The 21,352-nt window shown below is 66.2% G+C and overlaps 3 protein-coding genes across 3 annotated transcripts; 2 read left to right on the top strand and 1 right to left on the bottom strand.

Moving 5' to 3' along the window:
• The first annotated feature begins 329 nt into the window (after positions 1-329).
• Positions 330-5,277, top strand: PPP1R35 (protein phosphatase 1 regulatory subunit 35). The gene is made up of 5 exons (XM_030546943.1): positions 330-346; positions 1,463-1,787; positions 2,768-3,044; positions 4,211-4,341; positions 4,981-5,277. The coding sequence occupies exons 1-5, from the start codon at positions 330-332 to the stop codon at positions 5,152-5,154; spliced, it is 924 nt and encodes a 307-aa protein (XP_030402803.1). The 3' UTR covers positions 5,155-5,277.
• A 166-nt stretch (positions 5,278-5,443) lies between these two features.
• Positions 5,444-8,216, top strand: LOC115643131 (protein diaphanous-like). Its single transcript, XM_030546949.1, has 3 exons — positions 5,444-6,040; positions 6,142-6,234; positions 6,589-8,216. The coding sequence occupies exons 1-3, from the start codon at positions 5,909-5,911 to the stop codon at positions 6,793-6,795; spliced, it is 432 nt and encodes a 143-aa protein (XP_030402809.1). The 5' UTR covers positions 5,444-5,908; the 3' UTR covers positions 6,796-8,216.
• MEPCE (methylphosphate capping enzyme) lies at positions 6,784-17,896 on the bottom strand. Its single transcript, XM_030546946.1, has 4 exons — positions 16,181-17,896; positions 8,889-9,107; positions 8,673-8,799; positions 6,784-7,338 (listed from the first exon to the last, which is right to left on the bottom strand). Exons 1-4 carry the CDS (start codon positions 17,648-17,650, stop codon positions 7,286-7,288), a joined length of 1,869 nt encoding a protein of 622 aa, XP_030402806.1. The 5' UTR covers positions 17,651-17,896; the 3' UTR covers positions 6,784-7,285.
• Positions 17,897-21,352: the final 3,456 nt, after the last annotated feature.

The following is a 21,352-nucleotide window of genomic DNA, read 5'->3' on the forward strand; positions in this document are numbered from 1 at the left end:
CCACCCAGAGTCCCCCCCAAATGACCATCTTCCCTGGCTTAGGTCAGAGGTCACAGGTCAGGATGAGGAGAGGGTATGCCAGGGAGGTCAGAGGTAATGGGATTTCTGAGGGAAGGCGGGAACGAGAGAACTACATCTCCCACAATGCCCTGTGGGGAGGGGGAGGAAGGAACTACATGCAACAGTCATGCATCTGAGGAAGTGGGTATTCACCCACGAAAGCTCATGCTCCCAAACGTCTGTTAGTCTATAAGGTGCCACAGGATTCTTTGCTGCTTTTACAGATCCAGACTAACACGGCTACCCTCTGATACTTTACAGCTCCCATAATGCCCCAGCGGGAGGGGTGAGGGAACTACATCTCCCACAAGGCCCTGCAGGGAGGGGGCGAGGGAACTACATCTCCCACAACACCCTGCAGGGAGGGGGCGAGGGAACTACATCTCCCACAAGGCCCTGCAGGGACGGGGCGAGGGAACTACATCTCACAACGCCTCGCGGGGACGGGACCAGGGAACTACATCTCCCACAATGCCCAATGGGGAGGGAAAGGCAAAAACTACATTCCCCATAATGCTGTGCAGGGCGAGGCGAGGGAACCACATCTACTACAATGCACTGTGGGGAGGGAACTGGGCAGAGTGGGCTGGGAGCCAGGACTCCTGGGTTCTCTCCCCGGCTCTGGGGGGGGAGTGGGGGCTGGTGGGTTAGAGTAGGGGGGCTGGGGGCCAGGACTCCTGGGTTCTCTCCCCAGCTCTGGGAGGGCAGTGGGGGCTGGTGGGTCAGAGCAGGGGGGCTGGGAGCCAGGACTCCTGGGTTCTCTCCCTGGCTCTGGGAGGCGAGTGGGGGCTGGTGGGTCAGAGCAGGGGGGGCTGGGAGCCAGGACTCCTGGGTTCTCTCCCCGGCTCTGGGAGGGGAGTGGGGGTTGGTGGTTAGAACAGGGGGGGCTGGGAGCCAGGACTCCTGGGTTCTCTCCCCAGCTCTGGGAGGGGAGTGGGGGCTGGTGGGTTAGAGCGGGGGGGGCTGGGAGCCAGGACTCCTGGGTTCTCTCCCCGGCTCTGGGAGGGGAGTGGGGGCTGGTGGGTCAGAGCAGGGGGGGCTGGGAGCCAGGACTCCTGGGTTCTCTCCCCGGCTCTGGGAGGGGAGTGGGGGCTGGTGGTCAGAGCAGGGGGGCTGGGAGCCAGGACTCCTGGGTTCTCCCCGGCTCTGGGAGGGGAGTGGGGGCTGGTGGGTCAGAGCAGGGGGGGCTGGGAGCCAGGACTCCTGGGTTCTCTCCCCGGCTCGGGGGGGAGGGGGGCGCTGGAACAGGGGCTGGTTTCTGCCCCCGCCCCCGGGGAGGGGCGGAGCTCGAGCTCGCAGCCCGATACGGCCCAATCACAGCGGCCGCCAAGCTGGGGTGAGAACGAGGCTGCTGCTGGTGGACGCGCCCCCCCGCCACGGGCGCCGCCATCTTGTCCTCAAGAGACCGCTGGCCGCCGCCATCTTGGAGCGAGAACGAGGCCGGCCGGAGGGGGGAGGGGCCGAGCCGCAGTCCCGCCCCCCACCCCGGGCAGCTGCCGCAACCGTCGGGCGGCCGCGCGCGGGAGCCGTTGCGGGGCCGGGCCAGGCTGGCGGCCCCCGGCGATGACGCGGCCCCCGCGGCCGGGCCCCCCCCCGCCCCGCTCCGGCCCGGGGCCCCGCCCCCCCGCGCGCTGCCCGCCCTGGACCTGTCGCTCAGCCCCGCGCGCGCCGGGGGCGGGATCCTGCGGCGGCGGCGCGCGGCGGGGGCGCGCGCGGGGAGCCGCCAGGTGGGGGGGGGCGCTGTGCCCGGGGGCTCATGGGAGCGGGGGGAGGGGGGCTCTGTGCCATGGGGGCGGGGGGGCTCTGTGCCCTGGGGGCTCATGGGAGTGGGGGGAGGGGGGGCTCTGTGCCCCGGGGGCTCATGGGAGTGGGGGGAGGGGGGGTCTCTGTGCCCCGGGGGCTCATGGGAGCGGGGGGAGGGGAGGAGGGTCTGTGCCCCGGGGGCTCATGGGAGCGGGGGGGGCGCTGTGCCCTGGGGGCTCATGGGAGCGGGGGGAGGGGCCGGGGGGGTCTGTGTGCCCCGGGGGCTCATGGGAGCGGGGGGAGGGGCCGGGGGGGGTCTGTGTGCCCCGGGGGCTCATGGGAGCGGGGGGAGGGGGGCTCTGTGCCATGGGGGCTCATGGGAGCGGGGGGAGGGGCGGGGGGGGTTTTGCCCTGGGGGCTCATGGGAGCGGGGGGAGGGGGGGGCTCTGTGACCCGGGGGCTCATGGGAGCGGGGGGAGGGGAGGAGGGTCTGTGCCCCGGGGGCTCATGGGAGCGGGGGGGGGCGCTGTGCCCTGGGGGCTCATGGGAGCGGGGGGAGGGGCCGGGGGGGGTCTGTGTGCCCCGGGGGCTCATGGGAGCGGGGGGAGGGGGCTCTGTGCCCCGGGGGCTCATGGGAGCGGGGGGAGGGGGGCTCTGTGCCATGGGGGCTCATGGGAGCGGGGGGAGGGGCGGGGGGGGCTCTGTGCCCTGGGGGCTCATGGGGGAGGGGGGGCTCTGTGCCCCGGGGGCTCATGGGAGCGGGGGGAGGGGGCTCTGTGCCCCGGGGGTTCATGGGAGCGGGGGGGGGGGCTCTGTGCCCCAGGGGCTCGTGGGAGCGGGGTGAAGGGTGGGGGGGCTGTTTGCCCCGGGGGCTGATGGGGGAGGGGGTTTGTGTCCGCGGTCTGTGCCCCGGGGGATTCTGGGACAGCACCGCCCCCCCCGGCTAACCCCTGCTCTCCCCCAGGTCCGTTTTCTGCTGGGCAATGCCCCGGACGACGCCCCCCCCAGCCCAGAGCCCCCAGCCCCCCGCAGCCCCCCTGACCCCGGCGTGGCGGAGGCGATGATGGGATTCGGGGGGGCTGCGGGGGACCTGGCCGCCCCCGGGCTGCACACCAGCCTGGCCCTGGGCGAGGAGGTTCGGGCAGCCGCCCACCAGGGCTTCGACGCCCACCGGGCCGCCCAGGAGCTGCTGGCCACGTCCTTCCTCACCCGCTGCAGCGTGGAGGGCAAGGCGGCCGCAGGTGAGAGGTGGGGCGACCCCCCCCAGCTCTGCCGGTGCCCCTCACTCCCGACCCGCAGCCCCTGCCCTCCCCAGCTCTGCCGGTGCCCCTCACTCCCGACCTGCAGCCCCTGCCAGCCCAGCTCTGCCGGTGCCCCTCACTCCCGACCCGCAGCCCCTGCCCCCCCCCAGCTCTGCCGGTGCCTCTCACTACCTACCCACAGCCCCTGCCCCCCCCCAGCTCTGCCGGTGCCCCTCACTCCCGACCCTCAGCCCCTGCCCCCCCAGCTCTGTCGGTGCCCCTCACTCCCGACCTGCAGCCCCTGCCCCCCCAGCCCTGCCGGTGCCCCTCACTCCCAACCCGCAGCCCCTGCCCCCCCCAGCTCTGCCGGTGCCCCTCACTCCCGACCTGCAGCCCCTGCCCCCCCCAGCTCTGCCGGTGCCCCTCACTCCCGACCCGCAGCCCCTGCCCTCCCCAGCTCTGCCGGTGCCCCTCACTCCCTACCCACAGCCCCTGCCCCCCCTGCTCTGCCGGTGCCCCTCACTCCCGACCCGCAGCCCCTGCCCTCCCCAGCTCTGCCGGTGCCCCTCACTCCCGACCCGCAGCCCCTGCCCCCCCCAGCTCTGCCGGTGCCCCTCACTCCCGACCCGCAGCCCCTGCCCCCCCCAGCTCTGCCGGTGCCCCTCACTCCCGACCCGCAGCCCCTGCCCCCCCCGCTCTGCCGGTGCCCCTCACTCCCGACCCGCAGCCCCTGCCCCCCCCAGCTCTGCCGGTGCCCCTCACTCCCGACCCGCAGCCCCTGCCCCCCCCAGCTCTGCCGGTGCCCCTCACTCCCGAACCGCAGCCCCTGCCCTCCCCAGCTCTGCCCTCCCCAGCTCTGCCAGTGCCCCTCACTCCTGACCCGCAGCCCCTGCCCCCCACCCAGCCCTGCCGGTGCCCCTCGCTCCCGACCCGCAGCCCCTGCTAGCCCAGCCCTGCCAGTGCCCCTCACTCCCGACCCGCAGCCCCTGCCAGCCCAGCCCCGCCCCCCCAGCCCTGCCAGTGCCCCTCACTCCCGACCCGCAGCCTCTGCCAGCCCAGCCCTGCCCCCCCAGCCCTGCCAGTGCCCCTCACTCCCGACCCGCAGCCCCTGCCCTCCCCCCGCTCTGCTGATGCCCCTCACTCCCAGCCTCTCTCTGCTCGTCCAGGTATGAACATCCCCCGGGAGCAGCAGCTGTACCAGGGGCTTGTGAGCCTGCAGGTGCCTGCAGAGGAGGTGCTGAGCTGCGCCCTGCAGGAGAAACTGTCACTCGTCCGATCCCAGCCTGAACCCCGGAGGGTGAGTGACCCTCAGTGGGGCCTGTCCCCTTTGGGGGGCGCTGGCTCCCCTCCAGCCCCAGGGCAGGGACTGGCTGGCTCGGGGGCAGGGAATGGGGCAGGGGCCTGTCCCCTTTGGGGGGCGCTGGCTCCCCTCCAGCCCCAGGGCAGGGACTGGCTGGCTCGGGGGCAGGGAATGGGGCAGGGGCCTGTCCCCTCTGGGGGGCGCCGGCTCCCACCCGGCCCCAGGGCAGGGACTGGCTGGCTCAGGGGGCAGGGAATGGGGCAGGGGCCTGTCCCCTCTGGGGGGCGCCGGCTCCCACCCGGCCCCAGGGCAGGGACTGGCTGGCTCAGGGGGGCAGGGAATGGGGCAGGAGCCTGTCCCCTCTAGGGGCCGCTGGCTCTCACCCAGCCCGAGGGCAGGGACTGGCTGGCTCAGGGGGGCAGGGAATGGGGCAGGGGCCTGTCTCCTTTGGGGGGCGCTGGCTCCCCCCCGGCCCCAGGGCAGGGACTGGCTGGCTCAGGGGGGCAGGGAATGGGGCAGGGGCCTGTCCCCTCTAGGGGGCGCCGGCTCCCACCCGGCCCCAGGGCGGGGACTGGCAGGTGGGGGGCTCAGGGCAGCTCTAGTTCTCACCAGTGGGGTGTCTCCCCCGCTTCCCAGGAGCCTGCCCCCGAAGGCCCGGAGCTGCTGATGTTCTACGAGCCCCGGGAGCTGTTCGCGGAGACCCCGTACTTGGGCGTGGAGGGGCTGCCCCCCCTGCGGCTCCAGCCCCACGTCCGACCCCCGGCCTCCGCCTTCCTCATGTTCCGCAAGCTCCAGCAGTGGGAGGCCTAGTGGGGCTGGGACGTGGCGGCCGCTGCCCCCCCCCCGAGACTGGTTCTGTGCGGGGCTTCCCCCCCCCCCAAATCACCCCGTGTGGTTCTCATCCTTTGTACCTGCCCCCCCGCCCCCCCCAGAGACTGGATCTGTGCGGGGCTTCCCCCCCCCCACTCACCCCGTGTGGTTCTCACCCTTTGTACCTGCCCCCCCCCCGCCTCAGAGACTGGTTCTGTGCGGGGCTTCCCCCCCCCACACCCCGTGTGGTTCTCACCCTTTGTAACTGCCCCCCCCCCCGCCCCAGAGACTGGTTCTGTGCGGGGCTTCCCCCCCCCACACCCCGTGTGGTTCTCACCCTTTGTACCTGCCCCCCCCCGCCTCAGAGACTGGTTCTGTGCGGGGCTTCCCCCCCCCACACCCCGTGTGGTTCTCACCCTTTGTAACTGCCCCCCCCCCCGCCCCAGAGACTGGTTCTGTGCGGGGCTTCCCCCCCCCACACCCCGTGTGGTTCTCACCCTTTGTACCTGCCCCCCAATAAACCCCCTCTGGACTCAGCTCTGGTGCCTGAAGATTGGGGGACCCTCCCCCACGTGGTCTGTGGCCCCCTGCCACTGATGGGGGTGGGGGGATCGTTTCCCAGCATTCCTAGGGGCTGGGGGGAGACATCCCATAATTCCTGGGCGCTCTGAAGCAGGCAGCAGGCCCTGCACGTGCTGCTGGGAAAGGCGCCTACGTGTCCCAGCTGCCCTTGCGCGGCCGGACTCCATTTCCCATGAGGCCGAGCGGCGGCCAGTCCTTTTCCCGTCGTGCCCCGCGGTCAGGGATGGCGGGCGCGAGCGGGCTGCGGCTCTCGGCGGCGGAATTCGAACGGGCGAAGCTGAGTTACCTGGAAACCATCACCCAGGTAACGGGCCGGACCATGGGGCTTGGCGGGGGGGGCGGGAAGGAGGAGCGGGAGGCTCCGCGGGGCCTGGCTCCGGTTCTCATCCCTCCCGCTCCCCCCAGGAGCTGCAGGAGGCGGCCGGGCTGATGGGGCAGCTGGACCGGAACCTGAGCGCCTGGGCGCGGCGGGCGGGGCAGCCCGAGGCGCTCGCTCAGGTAACACCCCCGCCCCAATGGTCTGTCCTGCATGCCCCCCGTCGTAATGGTATGGCCCGTGTGCCTGCTCTCTGCCCGTCCTAATGGTCTGGCTCGTGCCCCCCCGTGCTAGTGGTCTGGCCCACTAGCCGCTCTCTCTCCCTCCAGCCTAATGGTCTGGCCCACCTGCCCCCCCCGCCTCACCTCGTTCTCAGACCACTTCCCCCGCCCAGTTTGGTCCTAATGGTCTGACCTGCGTGCTCCCCCTCCCCTGTTCTAATGGTCTGGTCCACCTGCCCCCCTTTCTCAGCCCACCCCCCCCCCACACTCTGGTCCATATGCCCCCCCCCCTCACCTGCTCTTCTCTCCCCCCAGGTGTGGCAGCGCTTCCAGGCCCAGCTGGCTGCTGTGTGCACCCCCCCGGGCACCCCCCCGGCTTCCCCCCCACGGCCGCGGCCCACCACTGGAGGGAGACCGGAGCCACCGCCGCCCCCCCCAGCAATAAACGCTGCCCGGTCTGGCCCCGCCTCCCGCTGGTTCCTGCTCGCCCCCCCAGGCGCCAGGCTGGGCAATAATCCGTAGCGTTTATTTATATATAATAGAATCAACATCTGTAAAGATAAAACTCCACGTCACACGTGGGGGGCGTGCCCCCCCCAGCTCCAGAGGGGAACCAGCCCAGGGATCCAACTGCCCCCCCACTTTACAGCAGAGGGGAAACTGAGGCAGCGGCTGCCCTGCTTGGTCTCCCCCTCTAACAATAGATGCAAAGGGCCCCTCCCTGCTGCAGAGAGATGAGCTGTACACGGTCCAACGGGGGGGGGGGGGGGGCGCTGAGTGTTCAGCACAGCGCCCTGCGGGTCTCCTCCAGGCTGCAGCGCTAAGTAGTGTCCAGCAGAGGGCAGCCCCTCTCACGTGGCGGATTCGGCAGGCCGGGCCGTGCGCCCGCTGGCGCCTGGGGAGCTGCCGCTCGCGGGGCCCGGCTGCCAGTCCGACAGGCTCAGCCCAGCTGTCCTCCAACGCAGCCAAAAAACCGGGGCGTCTCCGGGCCCGAGCGTCGGCCGCTTCTCCCTCAGTGGGCGGCGGGGTGGCCTTTGTGAAGGAGATAAATGGGGCGCTGGAAGCCTGCGGGAGGACGGGGGCAGCGGGTTAGTACAGGTGCTCCCCCCCCCCAGATCAGCTAGACTCGTTACATTGCCAGGGAGCTGCTGATTGTGACTGTGAGCAACACCCCCACAGCCCTCCAGCTCTGCCTCCCCGCCCCCAGAGGACCTGGGGAATTGGTCTGCATCTCCACTATGAGCCCCACTCGTTACCAGAGACTCGTTAGGATGGTCTGTGTCAGCTGCTGGCACGCAGAGGTTTAGGGACCCCCGGTGCATGGGGCTGCATCCCTGACTGTCCTGGCTAATAGCCACCCCCGTCTGGCATGAACTCAGCGAATTCTTTTTTGACCCACATTCTACCTTTGGCCTTCGTAACATCCCCTAGCAAGGGGTTCCGCAGGTTAACAGCACGATGAGAGGCTGCCTCGGCACAAGCCAAACGTTTCAAGGAGAAGCGTCGATTCGGGCAGAATTTGACGGGAACATTTGCAAACTAGCTGAACTCCAATGAAGCATTTTGGTTTTGCCTTTTATGGCGGGTCTGATAAATATCAAACGTCCTTGTAATAATACAAATAGATAAGGTGCTGTATGGTTATTAGGCCTGACATTAGATTGGTCAGCGAATCTCTTTTCCCATCTGCACAAACCAACCAAAAACTATTTCCACGGCTCACTGACGTTTACGGCTGAGCAAAGGAAGGAAAATCCTGCCGGAGAGTGCAGTGGGCGTAAAAAAAAAATCCGGTGACTTTGCAATTAGCCTCATTACGAATGCAGTAGCCAATGCATGCAAAACGCAGAGTGGATTTAAGGATGCTGACATTGGATATTTTGACACAGGGCGTTGACCAGTTGTGTTTCAACTGTTTATAAATCTTTAACTTTTGGAATCAACATCTACTGTCATTAAATCCTTCTCCCAAAACTGCACGCAACCGTGACCGTGTAAAAAGAGATGAAAACCGAAAAGAATGCTTACAAAGAAACCTCGCTACCCGCTGAAGTCCAGTTCTGCCAAGCCTGATCTAAATATTCAACGTTCCTTCTTGTGTTATCAGAACTAAACCACTGCACACGCTGACTAGTGTAGCTTTGATAACACAAAACACGCAATGTTTCCCCAGGTCTTATGGAATTTTCTCCTTTAGAGATTTGACATTTTGGCGGCAATTTTGGACAAAACCAAATTTTGTGGAGTTTCCCCATAAGTCGGAAATTCTGTTTCCCACTCAGTTCTGCTGGCAGTCATCCGCCATCGGCTCGTTCAGCATGGCAGCAGCTCGCCAGCAGGCCGGCCCGGCCGACGGCGGATGAGTTATCGGCCCCGCCACGCAGCTGGCCCCCCCTCACCTCTGGAGCTGTTGTAGGGCCGAGCCACCAGCTCGCAGCTGGAGAAGCCCACCTCCGGGGAGGTCAGGTAGGAGGGGAACTGCTCCGGTTTCAGCTGGATGCGGTAGTAGTTTCTGTAGATGGTTTCCTGGGGAGGGAAGACAGGTGTCAGGCAGGGAGGCAGCTGCAATCCCAGCTCCTGCCAGCAGGGGCGCCCCCCGCCCGCCCGGCGCTCACCGTCAGGTTCTTGCGCTTGCCGTAGGAGGACCAGGGCTGGGGCTCCAGCAGCAGGAGGCCGCCGGGCCGCAGGTGGCGGAAGATGCGCTTGAAGAGCCGCTTCAGCCCGTCGTCCCCCCAGTTGAGGTGCACCCACTTGGTGAGGCTGAGGCACAGCACCACGTCGTACTCGGCGCCCTGCGTCTCCAGCAGCTCGTCCCGCTCCAGCACGTAGTTCCCCTGCGGGCACAGGACAGTGAGGGGTGGGGGGGGCCGGGGAGCCGGCCGGCCCAGCACACGCTGGAGAATCCGGGCTCCCAGCCCCTCTCCCCTCCCAGAGCCGCGGAGAGAACCCAGGAGTCCTGGCTCCCAGCCCCCCCTGCTCTGACCCACCAGCCCCCACTCCCCTCCCGGCACCAGGGAGAGAACCCAGGAGTTCTGGCTCCCAGCCCCCGCTCCCCTCCCAGAGCCGGGGAGAGAACCCAGGAGTCCTGGCTCCCAGCCCCCCCTGCTCTGACCCACCACCCCCCACTCCCCTCCCAGAGCCGGGGAGAGAACCCAGGAGTCCTGGCTCCCAGCCCCCCCTGCTCTACACCACCAGCCCCCACTCCCTCCCAGAGCCGGGGAGAGAACCCAGGAGTCCTGGCTCCCAGCCCCCCCTGCTCTAACCCACCAGCCCCCACTCCCCTCCCAGAGCCGGGAGAGAACCCAGGAGTCCTGGCTCCCAGCCCCCCTGCTCTGAACCACCAGCCCCCACTCCCTCCCAGAGCCGGGGAGAGAACCCAGGAGTCCTGGCTCCCAGCCCCCCCTGCTCTGACCCACCAGCCCCCACTCCCCTCCCAGAGCCGGGAGAGAACCCAGGAGTCCTGGCTCCCAGCCCCCCCTGCTCTAACCACCAGCCCCCACTCCCCCCCAGAGCCGGGAGAGAACCCAGGAGTCCTGGCTCCCAGCCCCCCCTGCTCTAACCCACCAGCCCCCACTCCCCTCCCAGAGCCGGGGAGAGAACCCAGGAGTCCTGGCTCCCAGCCCCCCTGCTCCCACCCACCAGCCCCCACTCCCCTCCCAGAGCCGGGAGAGAACCCAGGAGTCCTGGCTCCCAGCCCCCCTGCTCTGACCCACCAGCCCCCACTCCCCTCCCAGAGCCGGGGAGAGAACCCAGGAGTCCTGGCTCCCAGCCCCCCCTGCTCTAACCCACCAGCCCCCACTCCCCTCCCAGAGCCGGGGAGAGAACCCAGGAGTCCTGGCTCCCAGCCCCCCCTGCTCTGAACCCACCAGCCCCCACTCCCCTCCCAGAGCCGGGAGAGAACCCAGGAGTCCTGGCTCCCAGCCCCCCTGCTCTGACCCACCAGCCCCCACTCCCCTCCCAGAGCCGGGAGAGAACCCAGGAGTCCTGGCTCCCAGCCCCCCCTGCTCTGACCCACCAGCCCCCACTCCCCTCCCAGAGCCGGGGAGAGAACCCAGGAGTCCTGGCTCCCAGCCCCCCCTGCTCTGACCCACCAGCCCCCACTCCCCTCCCAGAGCCAGGGAGAGAACCCAGGAGTCCTGGCTCCCAGCCCCCCCTGCTCTGACCCACCAGCCCCCACTCCCCTCCCAGAGCCGGGGAGAGAACCCAGGAGTCCTGGCTCCCAGCCCCCCTGCTCTGACCCACCAGCCCCCACTCCCCTCCCAGAGCCGGGGAGAGAACCCAGGAGTCCGGGCTCCCAGCCCCCCTGCTCTGACCCACCAGCCCCCCACTCCCCTCCCAGAGCCGGGGAGAGAACCCAGGAGTCCTGGCTCCCAGCCCCCCCTGCTCTGACCCACCAGCCCCCACTGCCCTCCCAGAGCTGGGGAGAGAACCCAGGAGTCCTGGCTCCCAGCCCCCCTGCTCTGACCCCCCCAGCCCCCACTCCCCTCCCAGAGCTGGGGAGAGAACCCAGGAGTCCTGGATCCCAGCCCCCCTGCTCTGACCCACCGGCCCCACTCCCTCCTAGAGCCGGGGAGAGAACCCTGGAGTCCTGGCTCCCAGCCCCCCCTGCTCTGACTACCAGCCCCCACTCCCCTCCCAGAGCCGGGGAGAGAACCCAGGAGTCCTGGCTCCCAGCCCCGCTTCCCGGAGCCGGGAGAACCCAGGAGTCCTGGCTCCCAGCCCGACCTGCTCTAACCCCCCAGCCCCCACTCCCCTCCCAGAGCCGGGGAGAGAACCCAGGAGTCCTGGCTCCCAGCCCCACTGCTCTGACCCTCCAGCCCCCACTCCCCTCCCAGAGCCGGGGAGAGAACCCAGGAGTCCTGGCTCCCAGCCCCACTGCTCTGACCCTCCAGCCCCCACTCCCCTCCCAGAGCTGGGGAGAGAACCCAGGAGTCCTGGCTCCCAGCCCCCGCTCCCCTCCCAGAGCCGGGGAGAGAACCAAGGAGTCCTGGCTCCCAGCCCCCCCTGCTCTGACCCACCAGCCCCACTCCTCTCCCAGAGACGGGGAGAGAACCCAGGAGTCCTGGCTCCCAGCCCCCCCTGCTCTGACCCACCAGCCCCCACTCCCCTCCCAGAGCCGGGGAGAGAACCCAGGAGTCCTGGCTCCCAGCCCCCCCTGCTCTGACCCACCAGCCCCCGCTCCCCTCCCAGAGCCGGGGAGAGAACCCAGGAGTCCTGGCTCCCAGCCCCCCTGCTCTGACCCACCAGCCCCCACTCCCCTTCCAGAGCCAGGGAGAGAACCCAGGAGTCCTGGCTCCCAGCCCCCCCTGCTCTGACCCACCAGCCCCCACTCCCCTCCCAGAGCCAGGGAGAGAACCCAGGAGTCCTGGCTCCCAGCCCCCCTGCTCTGACCCACCAGCCCCCACTCCCCTCCCAGAGCCGGGGAGAGAACCCAGGAGTCCGGGCTCCCAGCCCCCCTGCTCTAACCCACCAGCCCCCACTCCCCTCCCAGAGCCGGGGAGAGAACCCAGGAGTCCGGGCTCCCAGCCCCCCCTGCTCTAACCCACCAGCCCCCACTCCCCTCCCAGAGCCAGGGAGAGAACCCAGGAGTCCTGGCTCCTAGCCCCCACTGCTCTAACCCACCAGCCCCCACTCCCCTCCCAGAGCCAGGGAGAGAACCCAGGAGTCCTGGCTCCCAGCCCCCCCTGCTCTGACCCACCAGCCCCCACTGCCCTCCCAGAGCTGGGGAGAGAACCCAGGAGTCCTGGCTCCCAGGCCCCCCTGCTCTGACCCTCCAGCCCCCACTCCCCTCCCAGAGCTGGGGAGAGAACCCAGGAGTCCTGGCTCCCAGCCCCCCCTGCTCTGACCTACCAGCCCCCACTCCCCTCCCAGAGCCGGGGAGAGAACCCAGGAGTCCTGGCTCCCAGCCCCCCTGCTCTGACCCACCAGCCCCCACTCCCCTCCCAGAGCCAGGGAGAGAACCCAGGAGTCCTGGCTCCCAGCCCCCCTGCTCTAACCCACCAGCCCCCACTCCCCTCCCAGAGCTGGGGAGAGAACCCAGGAGTCCGGGCTCCCAGCCCCCCTGCTCTAACCCACGAGCCCCCACTCCCCTCCCAGAGCCGGGGAGAGAACCCAGGAGTCCGGGCTCCCAGCCCCCCCTGCTCTAACCCATCAGCCCCCACTCCCCTCCCAGAGCCAGGGAGAGAACCCCGGAGTCCTGGCTCCCAGCCCCCCTGCTCTAACCCACCAGCCCCCACTCCCCTCCCAGAGCCGGGGAGAGAACCCAGGAGTCCTGGCTCCTAGCCCCCACTGCTCTAACCCACCAGCCCCCACTCCCTCCCAGAGTCAGGGAGAGAACCCAGGAGTCCTGGCTCCCAGCCCCCACTGCTCTAACCCACCAGCCCCCACTCCCTCCCAGAGTCAGGGAGAGAACCCCGGAGTCCTGGCTCCCAGCCCCCCTGCTCTAACCCACCAGCCCCCACTCCCCTCCCAGAGCCGGGGAGAGAACCCAGGAGTCCTGGCTCCCAGCCCCCACTGCTCTAACCCACCAGCCCCCACTCCCTCCCAGAGTCAGGGAGAGAACCCAGGAGTCCTGGCTCCCAGCCCCCCTGCTCTGACCCACCAGCCCCCACTCCCCTCCCAGAGCTGGGGAGAGAACCCAGGAGTCCTGGCTCCCAGCCCCTCCTGCTCTAACCACCAGCCCCCAGTCCCCTCCCAGAGCCGGGGAGAGAACCCAGGAGGATCAGGGCCCTCTGCAGCCTCCCAGACGCCTCCTGCCACTGCTCCAGTGCCCACAACATTCAGCGATCCAGAATTCCCCCAACACCACACAGCCCCCAGAGCTCAATGGGCCCCCTCTGTCCCCGTAAAAGTGAAGATCAGGACCACCCCCTCCCCATCATGCCCAACTCAGACACACCCTCCCCACAAAACCTTCCGATCCAAAGAATAGGAGGGGAAACTGAGGCAGGGAGACATCTTGCTCAAACAGCAGGGTCAGAATCTGGGAAGGAACCCAGGCGTCCGAGTCCCAAACCCCACCCTACTGGCCAGAATTTCCACCCTTAGAAGTTTTTAAGGTCAGGCTTGACAAAGCCCTGGCTGGGATGATTGAGTTGGGGTTGGTCCTGCTTTGAGCAGGGGGTTGGACTAGATACCTCCTGAGGTCCCGGGACACTTTCAGCCTAGACAGAGGTCCCAGGCACAGCCTGGCCCCCAAAGTTAGCCATCCCCCCCGGTTCACGCTTCCCAGCAAAACACCCCCTCGAACCCCCCCGGTTTTCACAGGGATTCCTGCCGATTGCAGCCGCGTGAAGAGCCATTCAGCCCTGCGCAGGTCAGCCGCCCTTTCCCGCAGGTTTCTTTTAAAAAAGTCACATTTGAGCAATTAAAATTTTTAAAAAGCAGCAACTTATATCCACCTGGCTTCCAACTTTCCTGGCTCCCGCCACACAGCGCCTCCCGCCACGTTATCAGCCCATGGGGGTGTAAATAATACCACCCTCCATGCTGGGGGCGTCTGGGCGAATCTCCCTCCCCCTCTCGGAGTTCAGTCTGTGACCCATTTCTCCCTCCAGACACTTGGCTGCGTTAGCCAAGGATCTACTGGGTGACCCCAGTCACTTCCGCACCGTGCCTCAGTTTCACCTCCCATCCTGTGGGGATTTAGATTGGAGGCTCCTCAGGACAGACGCCGTCTGGTGGTGGGGCTGGGTGAGGGAGGGAGATCCAGTGGCACAAACGGGGGTCCCTGATCATGGTCTGGGATCGGGGTGGGGTCTGGGAGGCCCTGATCTCAGTCGGGGGTTCCACACATCAACCCCTAAAGATGTCTATCCCGTACACCTCCAGCTGCTGTCAGTCAGAGTCAGAGTCTGGATAACCGCACCAAGACGCTGCACAGAAACTCACCCACCCACAAGCTCCCTGCCTGAATCTCAGGCACTGCAAGGGGTCAGGCATCTTTACCGCAAGCCTTCTGGGTGGGGGGGCCCTAGTGGTCCCAGCATGCCCTGCTGCCCGCACGGCCTGCTGGGACTCGTAGTCCCCCGCCAGGCCTGCGTCGGAACGGATGCCCAGCTCTGGCTGATTTGCGAGCGACAGGCCGACAGACAGGAGGCTCAGGGGGAGCGATGGTTTCTACTCACTTTCCCGCCAGGCACCAAACCCGCCAACAGGGCCAGGAAGAGAACCCAAGAGTGCTGCCCCCAGCCCCCCAGCCGCTAGCCAATGCACCTGCCTTCCGAGGAAACGTCCTCAGCGCCCGAGATACGCCAAGCGTCCCTCAGCCCCCAGTGCCGGCTGGAGGTTGCCTGGCAGAGCTGCTGGGTGTATTTACACCCCTGTTCTACGGGGGAGGCATCCCCGCTTTGGGCTTTCCCAGGCAGCTCCGCTGGGGACGGGGCAGGCTCGCCACGTGACAGGCCCTAGAGTGTGGGTGAGATCGGCACTGACAGGGACAGGACCATCTATACATGCCTGCGTATAGATTATGAGAACCTGCTTCCCGCCCGCTTTTCCAGTCCGCCGCAGGCTAGATCTCGGCGATCGCAGCTTTGTGGCTGTTACGCGGCCCGGGACACATTTCTCTGCATACCGGCCGCTGGCTTTCTCCAGCCAAGGATCCTGGCCCTGCCGAAAGAATCCATTTCCACCCCGATGCGTCTAGTTCTCCGCCCATTCGGCGGCAGATCTCAAAGCACATAGGCGGAGGCTTGGCAAGGATCCTTAGGGGAATTCCAGTCCTCAGGTGCTTCAGTGAGCCTCACGCAAGGTTCGGCAGTGGGGAAACTGAGGCACGGGGTCAGGAGGAGAGCAGAGAATAGGGACCTGATAGAAGCCAGAAACACAACCCCTGGAAACTGACCGGTTCGGCCACATGCCTCGTCCTTGTCTAAAACTAATCATGAGGAACCTGGGACGCAGCCTTCCTGTTCCAATCCCAACGTGAGGCCGTGCTGCTCCTGGCATAGGCCACCGTCCTTAACCGCCTCGTGGACTTCGATTTCTAAGCCTCAAGGGAACGAGGACAGAGGTGAAAACTGAAGCTCGGGGTGAACAGCCTTTTGACACCCAACCCAGCTACCCTCCTGGCCAGATCTCCGGAGGGAAAGGGCCTAAGATAAGGCCATGTCTGCGGGCATCTCTCCTCAGCCTTTCGGAGCCGGCCAGCCCGGCGGTTAACCTACCGGCTGCGGGCACAGGGCAGCACTTCCCCGATTAATGGATCTGCCCCCCTTCCCCCAACCCGCCCCGGTCAAGAGCTGGGTTCACACGTGACTGCAGGGTTCGTCAGCTGAGCTCAAGAGCACAAGCCTCCCGGAGCTAAGTGGGTGCCAGCCCATTCCAGGTAAACCGAGGCAGGGGTGACCCAGACTGGCCAAGGTCATAGGCACCCCCCCCCGCCACACACACAGTTCTGTGCTCTGGGGAATTCGGACTGAGAGGACGGACGGACAGCCCGGCTGCCCCTTGCCCAAGGGGCTCTGCTGAAGCAGGCCAGGAGACCTTCAGGGACGCCTCCCTGAGCTATTTAACTGGTCCCTTCGGCTTGTCAGTTGCATTGGTCTCGAGCGCAGGGGAAGCCTGGCCCCCACATGCACCCAGCCCCCCAGTAATCGTCCCCCCACCCCGAATCAGACCCTGTTAGCAGCCCGAGAAGCTATTCCACCCACCCCCCTCACCCTAACACGGCCCCCCAGGCAAGGCCTGTGTGATCCTACCAGCCCGTATTTACCGCCCTTGTTTGGTAGGAGGAGCCCCACCGATCCCATGCACCAGCCCCTCCCCCCAGATTTTAGGGGGCGTGTCTCAGGCCACCAGGCTGTTGGGTGACCTCCCCAAGTGCAGCTGGGTGGGCGGCTGCTCCCCACAGCAGCAGTGCCCCCAAAAGGTGGGGCCCTCCCCGGCCACGTCCTAAGCCTCTTACCCGGACAAAGATCACGTTGTCGGGGAAGTCGGCGGCCCCAGTCCCGTGCTGGGGCACCCGGGGGGCAGCGATGGGCCCCCTGCTGGCCGCCAGCGAGGCGGGGAAGCAGCCCCTCCGCCTCTTGGGGCCGGCTCCCTCCTCGTCGTCGTCGTCCTGCCGCTGCTGGATCTCCTCGGAGAGGTAGTGGCGGATGTTCTGGCGGGCCGAGTGGATCAGGGCCCCGTCGATGTCCAGCCCCACCACCCGGGCGGGTTTCCACTTCTTGGCCACGCTCAGGGTGAGGTGCCCCACGTTGCAGCCCAGGTCCAGCACCTCTTTGCCCTGGAACCACTCGGGCTTCATGACCCGCAGCCGGGCGTCCTCGCAGTTGGGGTTCCGGTAGCCGTAGTATTTGCAGTAGTTGCCGTACTGGAACTTCCTCTGTTGACGCCTCCGCTTGGCCGTGGGCGCCTGTTGGTGCCGCCCGGCCCCTTTGCCCTTTTCCGGGCTGCTCTTGCCCGGCTGGCCCCCGCCCGGGGTGGGGGGAGGCGGCGGCAGCTTGGGCCCCCCGGCCGCCTCCGATTTGCTGCTAGTCCGGCGCCTCTTGCGGTGGTGGTGGCGGCCGCCGGAGAAGGCGGCGCAAGAGGGGGTGAGGCAGCCGGCCCCCTCGGCGGCCAGGGGGAGCAGCGGGGAGACCACCTCGTCCCTGCAGTTGATGGCGGTGTTGAGTTCGTAGGGCTGCGGGGTGGGGCAGGCGGCCGGCTTGCAGTCCCCGCCCCCGCCGCCCCGCGGCTGGCCCCGGTGCCGGTGGCGCTTGCGGCCCGCCTTGAAGGGCGAGGCCAGCACCAGGGCGGCGGCGTCGCCGTCCTGGGCGTTGAGGCTGAGCGGGTCCGTGATGTCCTTGGGGATGAGGATCTCCACCGGGTCGCGGCCCTTGGCCGGCAGCGGCGAGGACTTGGGGGTCGAGGCGTTGAGGGCCTGGTTCACCTCCTCGTCCAGCAGGCTGTTCAGGTTGAGCGGGTCGAAGATGTTGCCCCCCAGCAGGAACTGGGAGGGCAGCACCGGGTCGCACTCGGAGTTGACCCGGCGCCGGCGCTTGGAGGCCGGGTGCTTGGCGCCCACGGTGCAGCTGTTGCGCCGCTTGCCCCCGGCCGGCCGCTGGGGCTGGAAGCCGTTGCGAGGCCGCTGCAGCTCGCCCCCGCCGTCGTCCTCCTTGGGGCCGCCCCCGCCGCGGCGCTGCCCCAGCGGGGCGGCCTCCTCGTGCAGCTGCACCAGGGGGCCGCCTCCGCGCCGGCCGCCTGCCCCGCCCCCTTCGCGGCGCTGATTGGCCGGGGCGGCCTCCTCGTGCAGCTCCGCCGAGGCGGCCTCCTGGTGCAGCTGCACCAGGGGGCCGCCCCCTCCCCCCGCCGCGGGCGGGGGCTTGAGGGGCGGCGGCGGGGCCGGGACCAGGAACGTCTCCTTCTCCGCCGCCATCTCGATCATCTCCTGCATGGGGGCGGGCGGCCGCCTCCCCCCGCCACCCGCGGCCGCTAACTCGCTCAACCGCCGCACCCGCCCCTCACGGGCTCCGCCTGCGCATGCGCCGCCCGCCCGCGGCGCAGCCGCCGTATCCTTCCTCCGCGGCCTTCGCCCCTCCGGGGACCCCAACGCGCATGCGCTCCGCCCACGCCTCTGGGTGGCGCATGCGCGGCCCCGCCGCCCGCGCGAGGCCCACGAAGAGACAGCCGCGGCTCGCGTCTCCCAGCTCAGACGCGATGGCAAGGCGGCCCCCCCGCCCGCCGTAGATATACTCGGTGGGCGGGCACGCCGGGAGCCACGCCCCCTCCCGCGGCCTCGAGCCAATCAGGGCGCCGTGTTGTCCCTTCCCACGTGGAATGGCGGCCAATCCGCTCGACGGACGCCCCCTCCGCTAACGTTGCCCCTGCGCGTTATAAGCGCCGCCCCCGGCTCCCTTCCTCCCGCCCCGCCGCCGCGGCCGGAGCCAATCAGGGAGCACAACGAAGGCTAGGCGAGCCAATCGGAGCTCTCGACTCTTATCCGGCCTTGCTCCCATGGGCCGTGCGGTGGGGTCCTCCGAGCTGGGGGCTGTCCGCACAAAGTGCCTGTTAGGGGATTCCCCCACACACACCCTATTAAACTGTGTCCAGCCGGGCTTCGGGGGCAGGAACCGGGTTAAAAAACCGGCGCCTCATGGGTGGTGTGTGGAAAGGGATTTAAAACCCGACGCCGGTTCAGGCACTGACGTGGACACCTCCCCGCCCAGCTCACTCCGCCGCCTGGAGAGGGGGAGGGGCGGGGGTCTGGGTCCATCCAGCCCGGCGCGCTCGTGGGGGGGGGTTAAACCCCACGCCGCGCCCCGTGCGGACGGTGAATTCAGAGCCTGTTCGTTGTTTTTCACCTCAAATCTAAAGCCCCCGCCCGGAGGCAGTGGACAACGGTCACGTGCGCGGGAGGCGCACGGCATGCTGGGAGTTGTAGTTCCCCCCACGCCGTGGCGGACTCTGCGCCTGCGCAAACGAATTTCCTTGCTAGGCTGTAAATATATGCTCCCCCTCCCCCCTTTGTAGGGGTGGGAAAGAGGAGGTGGGGGCACCACCTGGCCTCCCCCAGGAGTGGACAGGAGAGTAGCTCCCTCTCCCCCTGACCTTTCACCCGGATTAGAGAATGCTGACCTCTGACCCCTCGGAAGGTGGGGGTCACCTGCCCTGCCTTTGTGGTGTGAACTACGACCTCTGACCCCTGCTCTTTCACCCCAGGAGGTCAGCTGGCTTTTCACACCCAGTGAAGGAGCCTGACCTTTGACCCCTGCTCCCCCTCCGGCCTCTGACCTCTGACCTTTGTAATTTCCCTGACAGCCACCTCTCCCCATTCATGACCTTCCACCTCCGGCCCAGGGCGGGACGGGCGATTCCTGACCCGTTTGACCTCTCACCTCTGACCTCAGGAGCGGGTCCGCTAACCTCTCGCACCCTAGTGAAGCGGGGCCGGCTGGAGGCACACGTTATTGGAGGCACTTGCCTATGGTGGCCACTCGCCCATCACGGTCCCGCTTGCCCCAGCTGGCGTGACCCTGCTCCCGCCCGCATGACCTCAGATGCATGTTCAATGGAAGATCATGCCACTTGGGGCAGGGCCTCTTAAAAACCGGCACCGCCTCCATCCAATAGCAGAGAAAAACAGATACGGTTTTGTCTTAATACTGGATAGGGAACAAACCCTAGAAAAGCAGCACTGTCCAGCTTAATAGCGGACAAGGGGTCTGTCTGCTTACACCTGCCCGGTCTGCGACTAACCGGTCCAGGATGCACATAGTGAGAGTCATCCCCTGTCCCAAAGGTTTTACAGTCTAAAAAGGTAAGACAGGCAAGAGGCGAGAGGGAAAACAGGGTGAGCAGAGAGAGGTGGAACTAAGCGACTTGCCTTAGGTTATATACAAATCTGTATCTCTCTAAGTAATACGATGCTAAGGGCATGGGTCAGGCTGAACGTGTGCTTTGCAATTCCTTGATGTAACTGTTGTGTGTATCACATTGAATTAGTCAATAGCTCTGCACATTAGAGTTTTGTGTGTTAAATATCACATTTAAAATCATCTATAAAAGTGATGTAAGATCAAGCTGCGTTACAAAGGGTTTTATAGGCCAGAGATCAGAGGCTATATGTACACCATGGCTGAATCAGGGTCTGTAGACTCAATGTCCCATAAAGCGTGTGTAGGGGGGGAGGTCACCCCGCTCCTGAGATAAGAGGAGTGAAAACAGCTGAGGGAAGCTGGCAGAGTAGCTGACCACAGGTGTGGCCAGCTCAGTCAGGGCCCAGCTGGCCCTGATAAAAGGGCTGTGAGGAAGAAGCTGGGTCAGAGTCTCACTCTAGGCTTGAGGTGGGAAGGACCTAGCTGCCTGGGAGCATAGGGTACTGGAGACAAGGCAGGAGGAGCTGGGGAGCTCTGCTATCTCCCCAAGCTGAGGCCTTGTTAAACTCCTAAGGAGGTACTGGGGCTGCAGAGGTGTAGCCTGGAGGTAGGCAGCAGCAACTGGTCCAACCCCCTTGCCAGTGATAAGTGGCCATTATAGACTGCAGTCTGCCCCAGTGAGTGGGGACTAGATGATGACTGGCCGTAGTCATTGAGGAATGGAGGGTGGGGGGTTCCCTTGGGAGGGGAGACCCAGAGTGTGAGGGTACTGCTGTGGGCAGCACCCCAAGGTAAGGGGCACCAAGGCCTGGGAGGGACACAGGGGCCTGAGGCAGGAGAGACACCAGCCAGCAGGAGGTGCTCTGAGTGCTAGAATCAAGCTAATTCCTGGATAACGAGCAGGAGGTGCCATGATGGTGAGTCAGCAATCTGCTACAGAACACCATGGCTGAATCGGGGTTTGTGTGCTCAATGTTCCATAAAATGTAATGTAATGAAAGGCTTATATGTTCGGTTTTAAAAAACAAATAATATTAGGATCAAGTACATTATTTCAGGGAAGGGATGGTTAAATTGCCCCCATACTATACTGGTCAGACCATATATGGACCCTCCAACATTCTTATACACAGGTCTATAATATACAAATCCATTGGGTCTAACGTATGTGGGGAGGGAGTCCCTTTTTCAGGCCCATAAGGTCTAGGGGCCCATATAGATCCATGGGGGTGCATAATATAAATGATAAATGTATATGCATGCCCGTGAAGTCCATATACAGGCCTGCAGGTTCCAGACCTCAATCCACATATAGCCATGAAGGGTCCATAGACAGGCGCAGCCCATACAGAGGTCAACACACACAAACCCATAACATAAAGATGTTTAAAATCCATAATCTATGGGCCTACTCCATATACTGAGCCATAGGGTCTAGGGTCAGTCCATATATAGATCCACAGGGACATATACACATATATATTATAATCCTCCATGAAGTCCATAATCTATAGCTCCAGTCCATATACAGATCCATAGGGTTATATATAAGAGTAATATAGCCCCCCTATATGGTCCATAATCTAGGGTCAGGGCATAGTGAAACCACGTGGTCATCAGCATGGCTACTTAGGTCCCCTTGAGGCAATGGGCATGCGCAACCCCTGCCAAGACGCGCACGCGCAATGAGTTCGACCGACGCGCGCGTCCTTTCCCTCCCGCCCCCTTCTGATGGACGCGCATGCGCACGGAGCCGGCCTCAAGCGAGCGTCGTCGCCGCG

The sequence above is a fragment of the Gopherus evgoodei genome, unplaced genomic scaffold (genome assembly GCF_007399415.2).
Source record: "Gopherus evgoodei ecotype Sinaloan lineage unplaced genomic scaffold, rGopEvg1_v1.p scaffold_51_arrow_ctg1, whole genome shotgun sequence".
NCBI lineage: Eukaryota > Metazoa > Chordata > Testudines > Testudinidae > Gopherus > Gopherus evgoodei.

Excerpts from the sequence above, each read along its gene's own strand:
- PPP1R35 (XM_030546943.1), top strand. Across the intron at positions 1,788-2,767 it reads CGCGCGCGGGGAGCCGCCAG|GTCCGTTTTCTGCTGGGCAA; the intron begins GTGGGGGGGGGC and ends GCTCTCCCCCAG. Across the intron at positions 4,342-4,980 it reads CCCAGCCTGAACCCCGGAGG|GAGCCTGCCCCCGAAGGCCC; the intron begins GTGAGTGACCCT and ends CCCGCTTCCCAG.
- LOC115643131 (XM_030546949.1), top strand. The coding sequence starts at position 5,909 with ATGAGGCCGAGCGGCGGCCAGTCCTTTTCCCGTCGTGCCCCGCGGTCA. Across the intron at positions 6,041-6,141 it reads ACCTGGAAACCATCACCCAG|GAGCTGCAGGAGGCGGCCGG; the intron begins GTAACGGGCCGG and ends CGCTCCCCCCAG. Across the intron at positions 6,235-6,588 it reads AGCCCGAGGCGCTCGCTCAG|GTGTGGCAGCGCTTCCAGGC; the intron begins GTAACACCCCCG and ends CTCTCCCCCCAG.
- MEPCE (XM_030546946.1), bottom strand. The coding sequence starts at position 17,650 with ATGCAGGAGATGATCGAGATGGCGGCGGAGAAGGAGACGTTCCTGGTC. Across the intron at positions 9,108-16,180 it reads ACAACGTGATCTTTGTCCGG|GGGAACTACGTGCTGGAGCG; the intron begins GTAAGAGGCTTA and ends CTGTGCCCGCAG. Across the intron at positions 8,800-8,888 it reads GCAAGCGCAAGAACCTGACG|GAAACCATCTACAGAAACTA; the intron begins GTGAGCGCCGGG and ends TTCCCTCCCCAG.